At 43.4% G+C, this 22,831-nt stretch overlaps 1 protein-coding gene across 1 annotated transcript in view; it reads left to right on the plus strand.

Moving 5' to 3' along the window:
- The first annotated feature begins 5,013 nt into the window (after positions 1-5,013).
- The window catches only part of LOC126297570 (Down syndrome cell adhesion molecule-like protein Dscam2), a 647,360-nt gene continuing 629,542 nt past the window's right edge, over positions 5,014-22,831 (plus strand). The window contains exons 1-2 of the mRNA XM_049988565.1: positions 5,014-5,109; positions 9,722-9,827. Coding sequence (XP_049844522.1) covers positions 5,014-5,109; positions 9,722-9,827 — 202 coding nt within the window. The remainder of the gene's footprint in view (positions 5,110-9,721; positions 9,828-22,831) is intronic.

Below are 22,831 nucleotides of genomic sequence, written 5' to 3' on the forward strand. Positions count from 1 at the left end.
GGTTTTTACGAGCGCTTGGTACCTGAGATCCCCTGCTGTACCAGCAGGAAAGCACAGATAGTTTAATTTGTAGGAAGGGGCCAAAATGAGTGGTTGTCAGTTGCACTCGAACACACTATTTTATTCATTTGACAAACATTACAAGAGTAAAGAAAGCATTAAAAACAGAGCAAGCCAAACATTAAATTTTAGAACTTAGTTCCCGACTAAATGCGCCATTCAATCTCACGCCTCTAGGGCAAAACAACTTTAAGGGGTGTAGGACGTTAAACGGGCCGACTTGGAGCAGGACAGGCACCACAGGACATTTTAATTTCCACTGTCTACACCTTTACCAATAAATTCAAAAAACTTTCAAAGTATGCTCAGGAAGGATTCATGATTAATACTCATAGTAGTGGAAGATCAAAAACGTAAGAAAATACTTTTTTTTTTACATGTGAAATTTCATCATTTTTTCACTTACTACTGGCTGCATTTGTTGCTATAGGGTCACTTTTATTCCTAAGTCAGAGAGTTTCTTCCATGAATTTTGCACAGCATACAAACTATAGTTACATGTGTATGAAACTATAGAGTTTATTTAATTTATGAAAAAATGAATGAATTGTTACATTTTAAACTTCATGTTTAGAAAAAACTCAAATTGTATAGTTAATTATCTCAATTTTACTGCAGTTTTTAATAGATTTAGAAAATTCTAGATTTTCATACACCTGTAAGAACTGCTTGTATGCTGAGCAAAATTCATCGCAGAATCTCTCTTACTTAGGAAAAAAGTGTACCTACAGAAACAAATGCAGCCAGTAGTAAGGGAAAAAATTATGAAATTTCACATGTAAAAAAAAGGTATTTTGCTACGTTTTTGAACTTCCACTGCTATGGTCATGCTGACAATGTTTTATGAATTTATTTGTGAACGTATAGCCAGTAGAAATTTGAATGTCCTGTGGTGCCTCTCCTGCTCCAAGTCGGCCCGTTTGACGTCCTACACCCCTTAATTAAAAACGGCTTTAAGCCATACATAAACAAATAACCAGGACAAATAAGAAAAGGCAGCACATCAAATGGCGCTCAGAAGTTTCTAAGGATCGGCCAGGAATTCAAACACTAACGCTCGATTAGGTGAGACAGGCAGTCGGCCCAACAAATTGTCAATGCGACCGCAACCCAACCGACAGGCAGTCAACGGACCAAGGGACAGAATAACTTCCGCTCTACCCGACCAGCACACAACAGGGAGTTCAATGGAACAACGCAGAAGGTACCGGCGCCCACAAAGAATTACACATTCAGCTGTCAAACTACATGCCGTAATGGACGGCCACAACACGACGAGGAAAACACACTGCCTGAATTTACGTCAGCGGTCATGGCAGGTAACCGGAACGTTAACGGGCCCAAGGCATAAGATTCCGCTGGTGCACTTCAATAATCAAGTTAGGCTAAAGTCCACAGGAGCGCGGCTAGAATTTCGCCAACTTGAAAACAGACGTTGTTGCTCGCGGGAATGTCCCAACAGCCCACAACGAAATTCAAATGTCACAATGTGAACAGTTGGGGCTGGCTGGTAGATTAAGTAAAGACTCAACTTCCGTGTCCGGGATCAGTGATCCACGGACCTCGTAGTAACTGGAACAGCCCCTCACACTGCGACCGCGCGTGGACGCCGCCAGCGGCCCGGGGCCAAACTACGCGCCACGGAGACTTCCTCGCTGCTCCACGCCAATCGACGAACTGCCTAGGCCCAGAAACGGTGAAAGGACCACATATACGTCTGCCGACGAGACGACCAACCGAACGACCAACCAATGGTCGTCCCGCTCCAGTCTCCCTCCGTCGGACAGTTGGTGTGTGTCACCAGCGCCTCACCGGCGCTCCGTCCCCGACTTAATTGCTGCTGCGTCTCGACTGCACTGCTGTTCCGCCCCGAACTGGTTGCCAGACACACGACGACCAGGAAAAACTATCCGTCACTCCAGAGATGGTACAACAGTGCGTTTATCGATTCGCGCTGCTGCTGCCGCTCACAGGCAAGTAAGGCAGGAAGTTACTGACGCCAGTAAATGGAATAAGAAAACGAGTCGGCAGTACCGTAATAGAGGTTGACAAACAGTAAATGGGATAAACGCTAGCCGTGCACGGCTCAGTACCGTTTGTTGCATTCACCTTAGTCTTTCTTTCGTCACATAATGAACGTGACGTGACCCTGTTTGGCTGCTCTGACCCACTACATTCTGCTGAAGCCTGTTGCCTGTCTCGCCAGAAACGCCGTTGCTGTGATTTGCTCCGACCCAGTCTCGGTGGCGAAATGTTTTCATTGCGGCCGCCTCGTGTCGACATTGCCATAATGTAATGAGATAGCTTCGCTTTGGCACTTTGAGTATATATCCAGTTTTACTGCCCTGCACAAGGTTGGTATGCAACAGTAGTGCTCCCACAGCCTGCATCCGTGCCGTACTGCACGTGTCGAGCCGACGTTCACCTTGATGACGCCATTTGTTGAGACAACCATCGCTCTAGTGTGGCAAAACAGTGATTCACCCGTAGAACCGAAACGTTTCCATTGATCGACGGTCGAATCCCGATGCTCCAGCGCCCACTGTAGTTATATCTGGCTACGCTGTTGGTTCAACATGTGAACATTGATGTGTACGATAATGAGTGCGCTCCCATACTCTTGCACTTGCACCAGCTTTGTGCTCTGTCAGCATAGATGCCACAGATCACCTTATATCCTACGTTACAAAGTAGACAAATCTCCGAAATCCATGATCTGTGAAGAGTCGACGACGTCCAACCATTTAGCGTCTAGTGGTACTACCGCTGTTCTTCTCTCTCTTCCTGTAGATGCTCACGACAGTAGCACGTGAACAATCGACCAGCTTCGCCGTTTTCGAGATACTTGTTCACAGGCTTAGGTAATAATAATCTGTTCTTTGTCAAAGTCGCTTATCACAATGGACTTCCCCACTTGCAGCCGATATCTTCACCAGCGTAATCCCCTGTCCGTGTCTGCCCCGCTTAAATACTTTTGTTACCGCGTCACGAGCCCACAACATCCAGCGTCGCGGTGGGTGGTGGTCATAACGTTTTGGCTTACCAGCGTATTTAACAAACCTGTGCTTTTACCGCCACTGGTTGTGACGTAACTATTATCCCGGCTAATAAAATATTTATTTATTTATTCAATCGTATGGTGATTTGTACAATATACAGTTGATATAAGGCAAGTGATTTTATAAAATATACATCTGATATAAGACAAGATTAAATCTTAGAGTCCGTGTTTTTCAACCAATTAATTAAGCTGGGGTGTGAGAGTGAACAAAATAATGTTTCAAATGGCTCTGAGCGCTATGGGACTTAACATCTGAGGTCATCAGTCCCCTAGAACGTAGAACTAGTTAAACCTAACTAACCTAAGGACATCACGCACATCCATGCCCGAGGCAGGACTGAAGCGCCTAGAACCGCTCAGCCACACCGGCCGGCTGAGGGTGAACAAGTCGTCGGGAATTCCAGGGTATGAATGAAGTGGAGAGCGTTGGACTAGATGTTCAATTGTCTGGTCTTCTTGATTACATTCACACATTGGTGAACTGATCCAGCCCCATTTGTACCTGAAGTAGCTATAACAACCATGTCCAGTCCTTAACCTGTTGAGGCGGCTCCAGAGGTTCCTCGGTAAGTCAAAACCTTTCGGCTTATTTGTGAGATCAAGGTGATGGGCTCTTGTTCCCAATGTTTTTGTTGACCATTCATGCTTCCAGCTTTCATTTAGATCAAAACCACCCGCAATGAGTGGTCCTGCAGTAACACTTGCTGGTCTTCTTGACCGCAGTCGTTGCTGTGGCGGATGACAGAATTCCTGGTGCAGTGGTGGGGAGGGTGATGCAGGGATTTAATAAGATATTAATTAAAATATGTATTAAATATCGCCATATAAACTATCCTCAGCTCTTCGTGGTTGGCTGAATATGATGTTGTCTGTCAAATAAATGAAATACGTCCACTCAGTTTCCTGATAGATGCTAGCACAGCTAACACAAGTCATTGTAGCTGAGACAAATTGTTTATTATAAATCAGTTGAGCCTATTTTACAAAATACTCCAAACATAGTAAATGTTGCAGAACTGGATAATACCTTTGTACTGTTAGGAAAGTTCTGCACCAGGTGTGCATAAAAGTCCTATACTGATTCGGGAGACGTCATTCACTGTAGACAACACTGAGATCTGATACTCAAAACAATCACTGTTCGACGGCTGAATAATAAATACAAGTCGCGACTTTTCCAAGAGCCGCAAATAAATACCAGTTTTAGACACATCCACTAGTCGCACATCTATACGGGTGGAGACGAGCTCCACAATGCAGAAAAAGTCGATGTAGGGTCTATTAATCCGCTTACACACATTCAGCAACCTCCTCTCTAGGTAGAAGAGTGCATACCTGTGTTTCGGAAGACGTATTCTCTTTGCTTTGAACAATGACAAATGCATGCGAGATTTTTCGTGGTGGTGGTGGTTAGTGATTAACGTCCCGTCGACAACGAGGTCATTAGAGACGGACCGCAAGCTCGGGCTAAGGAAGGATCGGGATTTTTCGTTCTCGTTTCATCTGATTGTTAGAATCGGCTCATCCTGACTACATTCGGCTAATTTGTGTCGGCTCTGGCTTATTACCAAAAACTGACGAGAAAAACGAAGAAAGACAAGTATAAATTAGATCCAGAACAAAATTGGTGAAATGGACAGGTTGCACTGAAGTGAGTTCCGCAAACAGACTAAATATTACCGTTAACTTAAAAATATCATGTGAATAAAAGTGCTTGCAATTGAAGCTCTTTATTACATATTGTACTTTTTTTTAATTTTTCTCGTTATCGTCTTCCCAGAGAATTTAAAATAATTTACCATTTTTTCCAAATTTTGTAATAACATTTAATAGTGTTCTACAGCTAAACATAGCTACACTGTTACAATATGGCTTACTGAGATGTTCCGGAAATGGCCAAGAAGAAAACAACAGCTCTTCTGTTGGTTGCGGAGTTCGAGTACCAGGCCATAACCACGGCGACGTTGCAGAGTTTCAATCTTCAGCAGGTAAAGATTAGGGACTTTATAGGTTCACACAAACACCAACTCCGACTGCTAGCCTAGCCACCAACAAATACGAGTCCATATTCTAGCTAACTTATTATTCAAAAATCAGCAAAATCCGAGAAACCAGAAATTAAAGTCCAAACTTTTTACAAATGCTGAGGGTACACCACAAAACAAACGAAACGTGCTGCTGAGATATGGAGCATATCGTCAAAAGACTGACGTCATTCGTGCTCCATCTTCTGGCCAAACTTTATGTGTTCTCTGGCAGCTTCTGTGCTGATTAATTTGAGACACGGTAGCAAATTGAACGATCGATAGTTCCTCACAGTTACTAAAAATAAATTTAAAAATCTTATGCAATATTACTACATCAATTACTCTCTGACTGCAGTGCTCTGTCACAACAGAAGTCGTAGCGAGCCGGGACCAGATAACGGTTGACTTCCGCAGCTGCTGAGCGCCCGAGTGTCTCTATAAAGTGCGGTCGACTTCCATAGAAGTTCTGAAACATAGACATTTTTATCGCTTAGCTCTGGTGGGATACGCAGTTCATTTCACTGCAGCAGTAGTTATGAACAGAATGGCGGGTCGTAAGACGTAGCACAGGCGATAAAGCAATTTCGTGGGGACGGCACACAGTTTTAGTCTGGTAGGAAGTTTAAAACCGGCTCATTCTCCGCTGATAATTCACTCTTGTATGAATAACTTGAATTTATGACTAACGTCTTCAGTTTAGAACCTTTAAACAATTAGTAGTTAATGTATTCGTTTTACATTCCAGGTGCCCCTGTATCCAAACAAAATGAATAAACAAAAGTCTAGCGGCTTTCCAAAGGAGTCCTCTTGATTGTATCTGCTTACAATAAAGCAATCATTCACAAAGGATAACAGTTTTACAATGCGTATGCAAAAAATCCATCTCATGGGAACGGTCTAACCCATCTAATTCCAAAATTCTGGGAAAGTTACATACTTAGACCCAGCTGGAGTAAACAAATTGAAGCAACAAATTTACTGAACCTATATGCAGCTATAAAAGTTACACTAACACTGGGTTTCGAGGAAGAAGTGAGAAGATAAATAGCCCAAACATGGACGGTGACGGCCGCTGTGACCGAGCGGTTCTAGGCGCTTCAGTCTGGCACCGCGCGACTGCTACGGTCACAGGTTCGAATCCTGCCTCGGACATTGATGTATGTGATGTCCTTAGGTTACTTAGGTTTAAGTAGTTCTAAGTTCTAGGAGACTGACGACCTCAGATGTTGAGTCCCATAGTGTTCAGAGCCATTTGAACCATGGACGGAGCAACGGAAAGAGTACTCGCTGCTCGGGAAATAACACTGCGCTAAACACTGGCCAACAAGTGTTGATTTCATGTGGTCTTAAACGAACCATTCCTTCACAAAAAAAAAAAGTTTACAGTTTCTCCTTCGTTAATTGGTGGTATATCCCCGTCGTACGAGCTATGCAGGCAACGAAGTTCTTAAAGTCTCTGCCTATCTGTTATGCTTCCTGCCATATGGTACACAGATCTAGGTTTCAGGGTGAGACCGTTCATCTACATCTACATCCATACTCCGCAAGCCACCTGACGGTGTGTGGTGGAGGGTACCTTGAGTACGTCTATCGGTTCTCTCTTCTATTCCAGTCTCGTATTGTTCGTAGAAGTAAAGATTGGTGGCATGCCTCTGTGTGAGCTCTGATCTCTCTGATTTTATCCTCATGGTCTCTTCGCGTGATGTACGTAGGAGGGAGCAATATACTGCTTGACTCCTCGGTGAAGGTATGTTATCGAAACTTCCACAAAAGCCTGTACCGAGCTACTGAGCGTCTCTCTTAAAGAGCCTTCCACTGGAGTTTATCTTTCATCTCCGTAACGCTTTCGCGATTACTAAATTATACTGTAACGAAGCGCACTGCTCTCCGTTGGATCTTCTCTATCTCTTCTATCAAACCTATCTGGTACGGATCCCACACCGGTGAGCAGTATTCAAGCAGTGGGCGAACAAGTATACTGTAACCTACTTCCTTTGTTTTCGGACAATTGCCTTGGGATTCTTCCTATGAATCTCAGTCTGGCATCTGCTTTACCGGCGATTAATTTTATGTGGTCATTCCATTTTAAATCACTCCTAATGCCTACTCCCAGATAAATTATAGAATTAACTTCTTCCAGTTGCTGACCTGCTATATTGTAGCTAAATGATAATGGATCTACCTTCCTATGTATGCGCAGCACATAACATTTGTCTAGATTGAGATTCAATTGCCATTCCCTGCACCATGTGTCAATTCGTTGCAGATCCTCTTGCATTTCTGTACAATTTTCCATTTTTACAACCTCTCGATAGACTACAGCATCATCCACAAATAGCCTCAGTGAACTTCCGATGTTATCCACAAGGTCATTTATATATATTGAGAGTAGCAACGGTCCTACGACACTCCACTGCGGCACCCCTGAAATCACTCTTACTTCGGAAGACTTCTCTCCATAGAGAGTGACATGCAGCATTCTGTTAGCTAGGAACTCTTCAATCCAATCACGCAATGGTCTGATAGTCCATATGCTCTTACTGTGTTCATTAAACGACTGTGGGGAACTGTATCAAACGCCCTGCGGAAGTCAAGAAACACGGTATCTACCTGCGAACCCGTGTCTATGGCACTCTGAGTCTCGTGGACGAATACCGCGAGCTGTGTTTCACACGATCGTCTTTTTCGAAACGCATTCTGGTTCCTATAGAGTAGATTACTAGTCTCCAGAAAAGTCGTTATGTTGTTGTTGTTGATCTGGTCTTCAGTCCTGAGACTGGTTTGATGCAGCTCTCCATGCTACTCTATCCTGTAGCACCACATTTCGAAAGCTTCTATTCTCTTCTTGTCTAAATTATTTATTGTCCATGTTGCACTTCCATACATGGCTACACTCCATACAAATACTTTCAGAAACGACTTCCTGACGCTTAAATCAATACTCGATGTTAACAAATTTCTCTTCTTCAGAAGCGCTTTCCTTGCCATTGCCAGTCTACATTTTATATCCTCTCTACTTCGACCATCATCAGTTATTTTGCTCCCCAAATAGCAAACCTCCTTTCCTACTTTAAGTGTCTCATTTCCTAATGTAATTCTCTCAGCGTCACCCGACTTAATTCGACTACATTCCATTATCTTCGTTTTGCTTTTGTTTATGTTTATCTTATATCCTCCTTTCAAATGCTCTTCCAAGTCTTTTGCTGTCTCTGACAGAATTACAACGTCATCGGCGAACCTCAAAGTTTTTATTTCTTCTCCATGGATTTTAATACCTACTCCGAACTTTTTTTTTTCCTTTACTGCTTGCTCAATATACAGATTAAATAGCATCGGGGACATACTACAACCCTGTCTCACTCCCTTCCCAACCACTGCTTCCCTTTCATGTCCCTCGACTCTTATAACTGCCATCTGGTTTCTGTTCAAATTGTAAATAGCCTTTCGCTCCCTGTATTTTACCTCTGCCACCTTCAGAATTTGAAAGAGAGTATTCCAGTCAACATTGTAAAAAGCTTTCTCTAAGTCATTATACTCGAAAATAATATGTGTTCCGAAATTCTACAACTGATCGAGGTTAGAGATATAGGTCTACAATTCCGTATATCTGTTCGACGTCACTTCTTGAAAACGGGGATGACCTGTGCCCTTTTCCAATCCTTTTGGAACGCTACGCTCTTCCAGAGATCTACGGTACACCGCTGCAAGAAGGGGGGGGGGGAAGTTCCTTAGCGTACTCTGTGTAAAATCGAAATGGTATCCCATCAGGTCCAGCGGCCTTTCCTCTTTTGAGCGATTTTAATTTTTTTTTTTCTAACCCTCTGTCATCCACTTCCATATCTATCATTTTGAAACTTCCTGGCAGATTAAAACTGTGTGCCGTGCCGAGACTCGAACTCGGGACCTTTGCCTTTCGCGGGCAAGTGCTCTACCAACTGAGCTACCCAAGCACAGTTCACGCCCCGTCCTCACAGCTTCACTTCTGCCAGTACCTCGTCTCCTACCTTCCAAACTGCACAGAAGCTCTCCTGCGAACCTTGCAGAAGTAGCACTCCTGAAAGAAAGGATATTGCGAAGACATGGCTTAGCCACAGCCTGGGGGATGTTTCCAGAATGAGATTTTCACTCTGCAGCGGAGTTTGATAAGAAACTTCCTGGCAGATTAAGTTGGTAGAGCACTTGCCCGCGAAGGGCAAAGATCCTGAGTTCGAGTCTAGGCCCCGGCACACAGTTTTAATCTGCCAGGGAGCTTCATGTCAGCGCACACTCCGCTGCAGAGTAAAATCTCATTCTGATCTACCATTCTGTGATCTGTGCGACAATCTAGAGAAGGAACTACCGTTCCACCAACTTAGAATCCCCACACTCCATGCCTGCAGCTACCTTCTTAACGGTATTGTCAGGTGCGGAGCTGATGGTAGTTACACATTGTCAACAATGAACGACGTATATTCCTACTGCTAATACACGGCACCGGCAGTCATTATGAGACGAGCGTGTTAATTGTGACCTCCCGCCTCGGTGAACCGCTGGGAGCAGTCCTCGCAGACGGACGCGCTCCTGACGTATTTAGGTTGGAACGATAAATCTGGGCGCAGTGCAGTGCCCCGTGTCCATCGACAAATCGCCGCCCACAGAATGCCTGTCACCCCGCGCCGCGCCGCGCTCTGTTCCCTCCTGTGAATGGCAGCATTTCCATTGTGCCCTATCGGCGGCCATTCGTCGATTTATGAAGCGTTGGCCGGCAGCTGTCAGAACAGGACATCTCTGACACTGCGCTTCACTCACTTGTCCGGAGCAAAAATGTCCGATTCGCCTCAACCGTGGCGCCAGCCGGCAACATTGAAAGCGTCCAGAGCATTATTCTCGTATTATATTTTGCGGTGAAATTGCTCAGAAATGCAGACTACGGCGAAATTCAGTTACTGAATATTAAACTCAAGCTGATTCAGTTCTTTGTTAAAGGTGCAGAGCACGGTTAAAGAGTGATCAACTGAAAAATTTTCTGCGCATGAACTTCAAATTTTAATACACTTGTTACAAGCTCCTACTAAGAGGAAACAAATTTTATACATTTCAAAGGATCGTTTATGTAATCATCAGATTATAAAGAAAGGTACAGCTGTGATCAGTTTGAACACTGATTTGAATATCACTGTGGTTTATTAGGCGTGCTTCTTTTAGAGGTGGTATGTCTTAACCTCGTCTTACTTTCAAACAGACTTACTAAGTTCATATCCAATTATCTGTTATCGAAGCAAAGTCGATCGCGACACCTAGCTGGACAATTTTCGACCGTAAGCGAAATTTACATCATGTGAATTCCTTTTTTTTAATGCATAAGAGATATTTATCACAACAGCTGAACATTGATGATTGTCGCTGATACTATGTTTAGTACACAATCCTTTCGAAACTGAATTTTAACATTGCCGTAATAAATCCTTATTTCAACTACTAAAACAAGTTTACCTCGTACCCTCATATTTTGCCACCATGATGTGACTATCTGTAACTACTGAAGGCCCTATTAGGATAATATGTTTCACGGGATACCAGCTCATCTTACTTATTCCCGAACTCTATCAAATACCGACAATGGAAGCTGGTGCACGATATTAAAATACAATTAAAAGACTGTTTTGAAAAGTAAGATCTGTTCAGCAGATGCTGGAGGACGAAAGATCATGTATAACAAACACAAGTGAAATCGAAACGCATCAGCTGAATTAATATTACTGAAATATAAACAAATATTAAATTATCCATAGCGTGGGAAATATTACAGTCTCGCAATAGGAAGGACCAGTTTTGGAAATAGCACGAAAATCCCTTTAAGATGAGACCCTTTACACATACCCTTCACACATAAATTCTCAATAATTTTAAATTTCGTACAAATTTCACCCATTTGATTGCGCCAAGCTGGCAGCCAGGCTGCTGGAAATAATTAAAAAATGGTTCAAATTGCTCTGAGCACTATGGGACTTAACTTCTGAGGTCATCAGTCCCCTAGAACTTAGAACTACTTAAACCTAACTAACCTAAGGACATCACACACATCCATGCCCGAGGCAGGATTCGAACCTGCGACCGTAGCGATCGCGCGTTTCCATACTATAGGAATAACTTGTGCAATGCACAATTTGTTCTCCTTCATGAATACACATAACAACTAGTAGTTGAAATTTACTTGCATTACCATCTGTGTGGGCATTAGTTGCCTTTGCAATCTGACCAAAATCCTGAAATATAACATGCATGTACATGCTGTATACAGTGACTGTGTGTGGTGCTTAACACCGTTAAATGAAACTAAACTTCTGTAGCCTAACACACACACAATGTATGTACAGGTATATACGAGGGTTGCCCAGAAAGTAATGCACCACTTTTTTTTTTCTCAGCCGAAAACAATGCTACGAATGCGAAACGCTATGTACGTATTATTTTATGTCTCGTGAGTGATCGCACCAAGTTTCCTTCACTTCCGACAGATAGCGTAGCTGCAGGACCGTTTCAAAATGCCTTCAGTAGGTGATGTATGTTACAAGCAACGTGCCGTCATTGAATTTCTCACTCCATAAAAAGAAACTGTGGGGAATATTCATAAACGCTTGTTCGAAGTCTTTGGAGCGCCTGGTGTCGAGAGAAGTACAATTAGTCGCTCAGCACGGAGGGTGAAGTCATCAGAAGGCGGTTCGGCGGAGCTCCATGATTTGTAGAGGTCGGGGAGAACATCCACGGCTGTCACTCCCGACATGTTGCAGCGAGCTGATGCTGTCATTCCCGAGGAGAGACGCATTACGACTCGGCAGTGGCGCTGCATCTGTCAATCAGCAAATTAAGTGTGGAGGCAATTATCTGCACTCTTGGATATTCAAATGTTTGTGCAAGATTGGTCCCGCGGTGTCTAATGGTGGATCGCAAATCTCACGGAGAAAACGTTTGTCTTGATCTGTTGCAACTTTTTGAAGCTGATGGGGTGGCCTTCTTGTCCCTTATTGTGATAAGTGATGAAACCTGGGTTCACCATTTTGGGCCAGAAACAAATCGACAATCAATGGAATGGCGCCATTGCTACTCCGCACAGAAGAAAAAATTTAAAGCAGCTGCTTCCGCCGGTAAGGTCATAATCATCGTGTTCTGGGACTGTGAATTTGCGATTTTTATTATATGGTGCCAAGAGACGGTATCATTAATTCAGAAACGTATGCCAACACATTAATAAAACTCAAGAAGACCTTCCGGCGGCTTCGGCGCCACAGGAACTCATGAGATGTTTTTCTGCAACATCATAACGCTCGTCCACACACAAGTCTGAGGACTGCTGAACACATCGCGAAACAGTGTTGGACAGGGTTACTCCATCCACCCTACAGCCATGAGTTAGCCCTCTCGGACTTCCACTTGTTTGGGCCATTAAAGGATGCCATTCGTGGAAAACATTTTGAGGACGATGAGGAGGTGATTCACACAGTGAAGCACTGGCTCCGCCACCAGGATAAGGATTGGTACGGACAGGGCATACGAGATCTTGTTTCGCGCTGGAGGAAAGCCGTAGAGCGGGATGGTGATTGCGTGGGAACATAGGGTGTGTAGATAAAACACCATTCTTTCGTGTGTGTAATTCTCATTATGTTCAATACAGAATTTTTGAAGAAAATAAATGCGGTGCGTTACTTTCTGTTCCACTCTCGTATAATGTTACTTCAACATGCTGCCATTCAGGAAAGTGATGGACATAATCGAAACAACTTGGAGAATTCGTCATCAGCTAGTGCAACCCCTGCTCAGCCATTACCAAACATGTGAGGAAATTGCCTCTTCATTCTTAAGTGACTACTCCTAAACCATAGGTAGCATTTAACTCATTTATTTCTTAGATCTCATTATCAGTTTTGCGCTGGTGGTGCAAAAGATAAAAATCAGCATAGCACTCCAACCACGTGTGCTTATCCATAAAAGAACCCAATCAAATTCTACATTTATAAGGCTTATTTAAATAGAAGTACCCATATTTAGTAACGAAATTAATATCAAGAAAATAGTAAATTGCTTACTGTTTGTTATGGCATAGCAGCCTGCCTCATGTAGCATGCGTGGTGATATACGGACAGGGCAATTTCTTACAATTCAACCACATAATCCACTTCAGGATATGAGTATCAAATTCAGATGTTAAAATTACTGTTCAGTACATTACTTCATTGAAGTGTCTCGTACTGTACACTGTGTGATAGCAAATGTTAGCATTATCAACAGAATATGACGAACGTATGTTGCTGCAGGGTAAAGTTGTAGCAAACCATGGAATAGGTATAATGCTTCCTGATATTCACGGTAAACTCTGAAATGGTTGGACGATAAAATCCCCACTTCATCGCTACCTCGGAGATACTGTGTTCCATCGCTCGTGCGCTGACTATAATTCGACGTTCAAACTCTCTTAAATCTTGATAACCTGCCATTGTAGCATTGCCGACCGCAGCGCCGTATTCTGCCTGTTTACATATCTCTGTATTTGAATACGCATGCCTGTACCATTTTCTACGGCGCTTCGATGTAGAAGCATGTAATACACTTCATAGCAGTTTGCTGTTTGTGGCATGTCGCCCTCGTAATTTTTATGCCTATTAGTATTGATTGAGCCGACATACATCTTGCCTCAAAATCACCTGTTGTACTACGATTAATCATCGTCGTCATGTAATAAATTCTCCAACAATACTACGTTATAATGTACCGGACTGGATAGCAGGGCACGTTAGTACCCCGCTGCCGAGATGTGGGAGATCGCCAGCACCGGATCGCATCCACCTGGTGATGTTAGGAGCAGGGGCTGGTGTGCCGGCCGCCCTAAATACTGTTTTTAGGCGGCCTCCCACATCCGACTGGGTGAATACCAGGCTGGTACCCATTTCCCACCTCAGTTGCACGGTTTGTCATTTGCTTAGAAAACTTTCATACACTTTCATACGGGGCAAGAGCGGACGCAACAGGTGGGGTACACAAGTTCCGTCCCGGGAGGAATGGGGGTGGTGACAGGAAGGGCATCTGGCTACCCTCTACCGCTAACACAGTGCCGACCTATTGAAGTTGCGAGATAAGTCCAGGGAAAGAAGAAATAAGAAGGAGTTTCATTAAAAACACTCTTCATTCAATGATCTGTAGGTGCTCCAGTAAATAAAAGTGGGCATGGTAAGTGCAGTTGAATAATAAGCGTGGTACTTGGTATAATCGTATGCGACTTTATTCCCCCCACACAGAAATTAAGTTGTGACTTCTGAAATTTTCCCGGCGTATTTGTTCTTCTAATAATTTCCGGGTATGCAGCCGGATCCCGTCGACATTCTGCCACGATATTTCGGCCCAGAGACGTCCGGCCATCATCAGGTGAGTACACAACTACTGAAGAGCCCAGGTGTACTCACCTGATGATGGCCGGACGTCTCTGGGCCGAAATATCGTGGCAGAATGTCGACGGGATCCGGCTGCATACCCGGAAATTATTAGAAGAAGAAATTAAGTTATTTATCGGGTAAAAAAGCTGTATTACAAGACCGAGTAGTTAATCGCTCCTAAAACCCATTAGTAATACTTCCAAAATCAATATATGTAACGACTCGTAGTCAATGGTTTCATAACAGACCATTGTAATTACGAAGAGTGTTCATTAAGTTATGCAACACTTTTTTTGCCGAAAGCAGATTTATTCTAATAGATCATATTATTTATTTTTATTTATTATTTATTTATTTATTGTTCCGTGGGACCAAGCTAAGGAGAAGTCTCCATGGTCATGGAACAAGTCAATACATGACATTATAACACGATATTAGAAACAGATAAACTGAAAAAAAACATATTCAGGTGACAAGTAAGTTTAAATAAAGAAAATCAACAATGTAACACAGGAATTTGCTTAATTTTTTAGATCTTCCAGGAGCTCCTCGACAGAATAGAAGGAGTGAGCCATGAGGAAATTCTTCAGTCTGGACTTAAAAGTGTTTGGGCTTCTGCTAAGATTTTTGAGTTATTGTGGTAGCTTACTGAAAATGGATGCAGCAGAATACTGCATTCCTTTCTGCACAAGAGTCAAGGAAGTGCATTCCACATGCAGATTGGATTTATGCCTAGTATTAACTGAGTGAAAGCTGCAAACTCTTGGGAATAGGCTAATATCGCAAACAACAAACGACATTAAATAAAATAAATACTGTGAGGGCAATGTCAGAATTCCCAGTCTATTGAATAGGAGTTGACAAGAGGTTCTTGAACTTACACCACATATAGCTCGAACAGTCCGTTTTTGAGCCACAAATACCCTTTTTGAATCAGAAGAATTACCCCAAAAAATAATACCATATGACATAAGTGTATGAAAATATAGACTACTTTTCGTGCTGAACTGTCACTTATTTCAGATACTGTTCTAATGGTAAATAAAGCAGCATTTAGTTTCTGAACAAGATCCTGGACATGGGCTTTCCACAACAGCTTACTATCTATCCGAACGCCTATGAATTTTAACTGTTCCATCTCGCTTATAATATGCACATTCTGTCTGATCAAAATATCGGTTCTTGTGGAATTGTGAGTTAGAAACTGTAAAAAATGAGTCTTATTGTGATTTGGCATCAAATTATTTTCCCCAAGCCATGAACTTATTTTATGAACTACGTTATTTGATACTGTTTCAATATTACACACAAGATCCTTCACTACCAAGCTGGTGTCAGCAGCAAACAGAAATATTTTTGAATCAACTGTAATACTAGAAGGCATATCATTTATATAAATGAGAAACAGCAGTGGCCCCAGCACCGACCCTTGGGGAACGCCCCACTTAACAGTGCCCCATTGGGACGGAACATCACTACCACTGTCAATATTGCGGAGAATTACCTTCTGCTTTCTGTTCTTAAAGTAAGAGGCGAACCAATCGTGAACTACTCCCCTTACTCCATAATGGTCCAACTTCTGCAGTAATATTTTGTGGTCAACACAGTCAAAAGCCTTCGTTAAATCAGAGAAAACTCCTAGCGTTCGCAACCTTTTATTTAATCCGTCCAAAACCTCACAGAGAAAAGAGAATATAGCATTTTCAGTTGTTAAACCATTTCTAAAACCAAACTGAACATTTGACAGCAAATTATGTAAATTTAAATGCTCCAGTAACCTTGTATATACAACCTTTTCGATAACTTTAGCAAACACCGATGGCATAGAAATAGGTCTATGATTGTCAATATTATCCCTGTCTCCCTTTTCATAAAGTAGCTTCACTACCGAGTACTTTAATCGGTCTGGAAACTTACCACTCCTAAACGAAAAGTTACAGATATGGCTAAGTACTGGGCTAACATACATAGAACAATACTTCAGTATTCTGCCAGATACCCCGTCATATCCATGAGAGTTCTTGGTCTTTAGTGATTTAATTATTAACTCAGTCTCCCTCTTATCAGTATCATGGAGGAGCATTTCAGGTTCTTTGGTTATAAAACCCTACTTTTCAACGTAATTTCCGTTCAATGCGACGGCCTTACACAATCTTACTGGGAGGGCCTGTATATCCGTATGGTATCACTGTACTGGTCAGCATCGGAATCAATGTCTCGCTGCGTTAATTACCTCTCCATCATTCGCACCGAGTGCATTCTTCATTTGGGCAAGCACTTGTAAGTTGGAAGGTGCGAGATCCAGACTGCAGGGTGTTATATTCGATGCTTTAAGGAAAGTCTTATATCTCAAGCCAATAGACACACAAGTCTTATACACTCCTGGAAATTGAAATAAGAACACCGTGAATTCATTGTCCCAGGAAGAGCAAACTTTATTGACACATTCCTGGGGTCAGATACATCATATGATCACACTGACAGAAGCACAGGCACATAGATACAGGCAACAGAGCATGCACAATGTCGGCACTAGTACAGTGTATATCCAACTTTCGCAGGAATGCAGGCTGCTATTCTCCCATGGAGACGATCGTAGAGATGCTGGATGTAGTCCTGTGGAACGGCTTGCCATGCCATTTCCACCTGGCGCCTTAGTTGGACCAGCGTCCGTGCTGGACTTGCAGACCGCGTGAGACGACGCTTCATCCAGTCCCAAACATGCTCAATGGGGGACAGATCCGGAGATCATGCTGGCCAGGGTAGTTGACTTACACCTTCTAGAGCACGTTGGGTGGCACGGGATACATGCGGACGTGCATTGTCCTGTTGGAACAGCAAGTTCCCTTGCCGGTCTAGGAATGGTAGAACGATGGGTTCGATGACGGTTTGGATGTACCATGCACTATTCAGTGTTCCCTCGACGATCACCAGAGGTGTACGGCCAGTGTAGGAGATCGCTCCCCACACCATGATGCCGGGTGTTGGCCCTGTGTGCCTCGGTCGTATGCAGTCCTGATTGTGGCGCTCACCTGCACGGCACCAAACACGCATACGACCATCATTGGCACCAAGGCAGAAGCGACTCTCATCGTTGAAGACGACACGTCTCCATTCGTCCCTCCATTCACGCCTGTCGCGACACCACTGGAGGCGGGCTGCACGATGTTGGGGCGTGAGTGGAAGACGGCCTAACGGTGTGCGGGACCGTAGCCCAGCTTCATGGAGACTGTTGCGAATGGTCCTCGCCGATACCCCAGGAGCAACAGTGTCCCTAATTTGCTGGGAAGTGGCGGTGCTGTCCCCTACGGCACTGTGTAGGATCCTACGGTCTTGGCGTGAATCCGTGCGTCGCTGCGGTCCGGTCGCAGGTCGACGGGCACGTGCACCTTCCGCCGACCACTGGCGACAACATCGATGTAGTGGAGACCTCACGCCCCACGTGTTGAGCAATTCGGCGGTACGTCCACCCGGCCTCCCGCATGCCCACTATACGCCCTCGCTCAAAGTCCGTCAACTGCACATACGGTTCACGTCCACGCTGTCGCGGCATGCTACCAGTGTTAGAGACTGCGATGGAGCTCCGTATGCCACGGCAAACTGGCTGACACTGACGGCGGCGGTGCACAAATGCTGCGCAGCTAGCGCCATTCGACGGCCAACGCCGCGGTTCCTGGTGTGTCCGCTGTGCCGTGCGTGTGATCATTGCTTGTACAGCCCTCTCGCAGTGTCCGGAGCAAGTATGGTGGGTCTGACACACCGGTGTTAATGTGTTCTTTTTTCCATTTCCAGGAGTGTATAATGAGGAGGTGTTTTCATGTTTACACTTCAATAAAACCTTTCTCAAAATTGAAAATAACTATTCATTCCAGGTACATGATTTCTAATTTTCCGTATTTTAACGAAATCACACTGTGGAGAAACTTACCGAGATAGAAAAGGAAAAATGTCAGATATGGATTTAGTGGACAACAAAACCATAGGACTAACCTGTTACTTAATTAACATAAAGTAAATATATTTTTTCACTGGCTTGTATAATTACTCTACGTTCCAGATCTGATTTTGTTTGGAACAATACAAGGAACTTCACGTTTAAGTAACAGAGCTTCAGTCTTTTCAAAGTCAATTAGTTAGTGAAGAGAGCAACGTGGCTGAGCAGCTTTCATAACCAGTCACTCTCGTACATTAAGGAAGATAGTGTTATATTCTTATGGAATAAATAGAATCTACAACAATCCGCCAGAGGGATCTATATAATTTCAGACATCAATATACGTCAGTATCTCTGCTAAGAAAACGGCCAGTCAGCTTCCTTTAAGTGGTAACTCGCAAATGAATCTGGAAAATCTGACAAACTACACTTACCTGATATCTCTTTTGCCACCAGTGCTGTTTCTGAGAGGCTTTCACAATCTCAACACAATTTACGAAATATTTGAAATGGTTCTACTTTCGAACACGGCTGACAGAAATACACACATAAAGCTTTCTGTAAACTGATGCATGTGTGACCTGCTCCATCCTAAGTTCTCTTTTTTAAAATACATATAATTATTATGAGTTGTTTTTTAAATCCGGCTTTGATCACAGTTTCAAAAACACCTGTCTGCTGCCTCCTTTAATGAGACAATAAACAGCATCAGAGCTTTCACAAGACTCGCTTTTATTAATTGCATTCGACCTACGCACGAGTGTCAGTTTTGCTATGGCGTTTGTCAGACACATCGCGTGGCAAGCGCATCCATGGCTTCCATTTATAAACCTGATACAGAAGCGACGCGCCTGCGCGTAGATGATTGCCAGAGTGCCGAATTTTTCACATTAGTGAAGTTATTCTATAAAATCATGAATTATTGTACACATTTATGGAGAGAACGTTAATATAAATTCATTGGCACAATTGTGACGCCGAAAAAACGAGCTTAATGTTGCAGTCAATAGCCACGCAAGAACAATAGACAATACGTTTGTTATACCGAGTCAACTATGCTTACAACATTTCTCAAAATTTAAAAAAAAAGATTTTGCATTGCAGACTTCTTCAGGGATTTGACCATAAACTGTCTTAATCATAATTTGTATCTTTGATCGGTTCCTATTGTGATAAGTCTTTTTACACGTACAGAGAGAATTTAATTCATAGATGATAATATCGTTAGATGGTACTTGAAAACTTAAAACTAGTTACTGACAGTCATACAGATGCACCAGCGTCTGCTGGAATGGATCACGTTTTCATGTCACCGCTTTTAATCGTGAGACATAATCGACAGGTAAGAAAAACTTCCTTCAAACATTCACAAATGTTGAAAAAATGAACAAAAATTTGTTTGATGATGACGTAGTACAGATAGCGTTACAGATTTAAGGAGGGAACGAATATACAGCGAGATCTTCAGATGTGGTGGGTCAGATTGCTGTACACACCGGTACCCCTACTACCCAGTATCACGTCCTCTTGCATTCATGCATGCCTGTATTCGTCGTAGCATGCTATCAACAAGTTCACCAAGATACAGTTGGTCCAGATTGTACCATCCTCAACGGCGATATGGCGTAGATACGTCAGAGTAGTTGGTGGTCACCTCGTCCATAAACAGTCCTTTTAAATCTGTGCCAGGCATGTTCGATAGGCTTCATGTCTGGAGAACATGCTGTCCACTCTAGTCTAGCGATGTCGTTATCCTGAAGGAAGTCATTCACAAGATATGCAGGATGGGGGCGCGAACTGTCATTCGAAGATGAATGCCTCGCAAATATGCTGCAGATATGGTTGCACTAACGGTCGGAGGATGGCATTCATGTATCCTACAACCGTTACGGCGCCTTCCATGACCACCAGCGGCGTACGTCGGCTCAAAATAATGGCACCGCAAAATTTCGGGGAACCTGCATCTTGCTGCACTAATTGCAGAGTGTTTCTAAGGCGTTCAGCCTGACTTGGTTGCCTCGAAACACGCGTCCGACGATTGTATGGTTGAAGGCATGTGCGGCAAAAGAACGTGATGTCAATCCTGAGCGGTCCACGCGGCATGTTGTTGGGCCCATCTGTACGCGTTGCATGGTGTCGTGGTTGCAAAGATGGATCTCGCCATGGACGTCGGGAGTGAACTTGTGCATTATGCAGCCTATTGCCACAGTTTGAGTCGTAACACAACGTCCTGTTGTTGCACGAAAAGCATCATTCAACATGATGGCGTTGCTGTCAGGGTTTCGCCGAGCCATAATCTGTAGGTAGCGGTCATCCACTGCAGAGTAGCGCTTGGGTGGCCTGAAAGAGGCATGTCATCGACAATTCTTGTCACTCTGTATCTCCTCCACGTCCGAACAACATCGCTTTGGTTCACTGCGAGACGCCTGGACACTTCCCTTGTTGAGAGCCCTCCGTGGCACAAAGAAACAAAGCGGATGCGATCGAACAGCGGTATTGACCGTCTAGGCATCTTTGAACTACAGACAACAAGAGCCGTGTACCTCCTTTCTGGTGGAATGACTGGAACTGATCGGCTGTCGGACCCCCTCCGTCTAATAGGCGCTGCTTATGAGCTGTTGTTTACGTCTTTGGGCAGGTTTAGTGACATCTCTGAACAGTCAAAGGGACTGTGTCTGTGATACAATATCCACAGTCAACGTCTGTCTTCAGGAGTTCTGGGAACTGGGGTGATGCAAAACTTTTTTGATGCGTCGTGAGATGATAAAATTATTTTGGTGATTAAGACGTGTTTTACCATTAAGTGCCAGTGTGGTCAGAGTTATCTTTGGTGGCTTCTCTCTAAAGTGGTGATGACCGGTTACGAGTGAAACTGCTTGCATAAATAAAGTGGTTGTCATAACATTACGTAATATCGTTTTATATGTCGCTCAACAGCCACTAGGTAATACATTATAGATGGCTGCATACATGAAAGAGAACTGAAGACTCTGGAAGTGTTCAAAGAAACTACATAATGATAAGACAGAGGTTTTGTAACCAGATTTTAATCTGTAAGACATTTCCAGAGGGAGATTAGGACTCCGACCCTAATTTTCGGGTTACGAATTGCAGATTAAAACTAAAGAAAATGAGAAAAGATGGGAAGTTAAGACGGTAGAATCTGGATATACTGAAAGAACCAGACATTATTGAGAGTTCCAGAGGGCGCAATAAGCAACGTTTGACTGAAACAGGGAAAAGGAACACAGTATAAAACGAATGGAATTACGTAAGACATAATGAATTTAATTGACGAAGATACAAAAATGCAGCAAATGAAGGACGCGAAAGGGTATGTAGACGAATAAAAGATGAAGTTGACAGACAGTGTAAAACGGATAAGCAGACAAATGGTTGAGGATAAGTGCAAGCCTGTAGACGCAGATTCAAGAAAATTACCAAAAAGCTCCTCGCCAGGCCGTGAAGGCCCAAGGGAGGTCGACTGGCCGCCGTGTCATCCTCAGCTTGGGAGCGTCAGGTTGATACGCTACAGATGCGCAAGTGGTCAGCAGACCGCTCTCCCAGACGTTTTGCAGACTTCCCAGATAGTGGACACGCTGTTACTGGCCAGGTAGCTCCTCAGCTGGCAATCACGACGACGAGTAGACACCGTAACAGGCTTCCTACCAAGTAAAAATCCTTGGAGGTATCGGCAATCGTTGATCGTTGAGCACTTCACTCAGCTTTTTACTACATAGGGCAGACAGCCCTCTAACTCGACACACTGAGCTATCGTGCCGGCATCACTGAGCTACACAGGCATAATAGGAGAAACATATGCAGGATTTATATATGTGAAATAAACTTGAGGAAGACATAACAGAAGGAGAAGAAGTAGGTGGAGATGCGATATGATACAGCGAGAATAATTTGACAGGGTATTGAAAGACCTAAATATAAACAAAGGTCCTGGACTAGATGACATTCAAATAGAATTACTGAGATCCTTTAGAGAGGCAGCCTTAGAAGTATCCCACCTGGTGTGCAAGATGTAAGATACGGGTGAAGTACCCACAGATTATGTAATAATTCTGATTGCAAAGAAGGCAGATGTTAAAGGATATGATAATTACCGAACCAGGAGTTGACTAAGTCACACTTGCAAAATACAGGAATTATTTACGGAAGAGTGGAAAAACAGGTAAAATTCGACATCTGAGCAGATCTGTCGTGGTTCCAGAGACATTTAGGAAACGTGAAGCCATATTGATCCTTCGATTTATGCTAGAGGACAGACCGAAAAAAGGCAAACCACCTTTTATAGCATTTGTAGATTTAGAGAATGGTTTCGACAATGTTGACT

The sequence above is a fragment of the Schistocerca gregaria genome, chromosome 1, assembly GCF_023897955.1.
Source record: "Schistocerca gregaria isolate iqSchGreg1 chromosome 1, iqSchGreg1.2, whole genome shotgun sequence".
Classification (NCBI taxonomy): domain Eukaryota; kingdom Metazoa; phylum Arthropoda; class Insecta; order Orthoptera; family Acrididae; genus Schistocerca; species Schistocerca gregaria.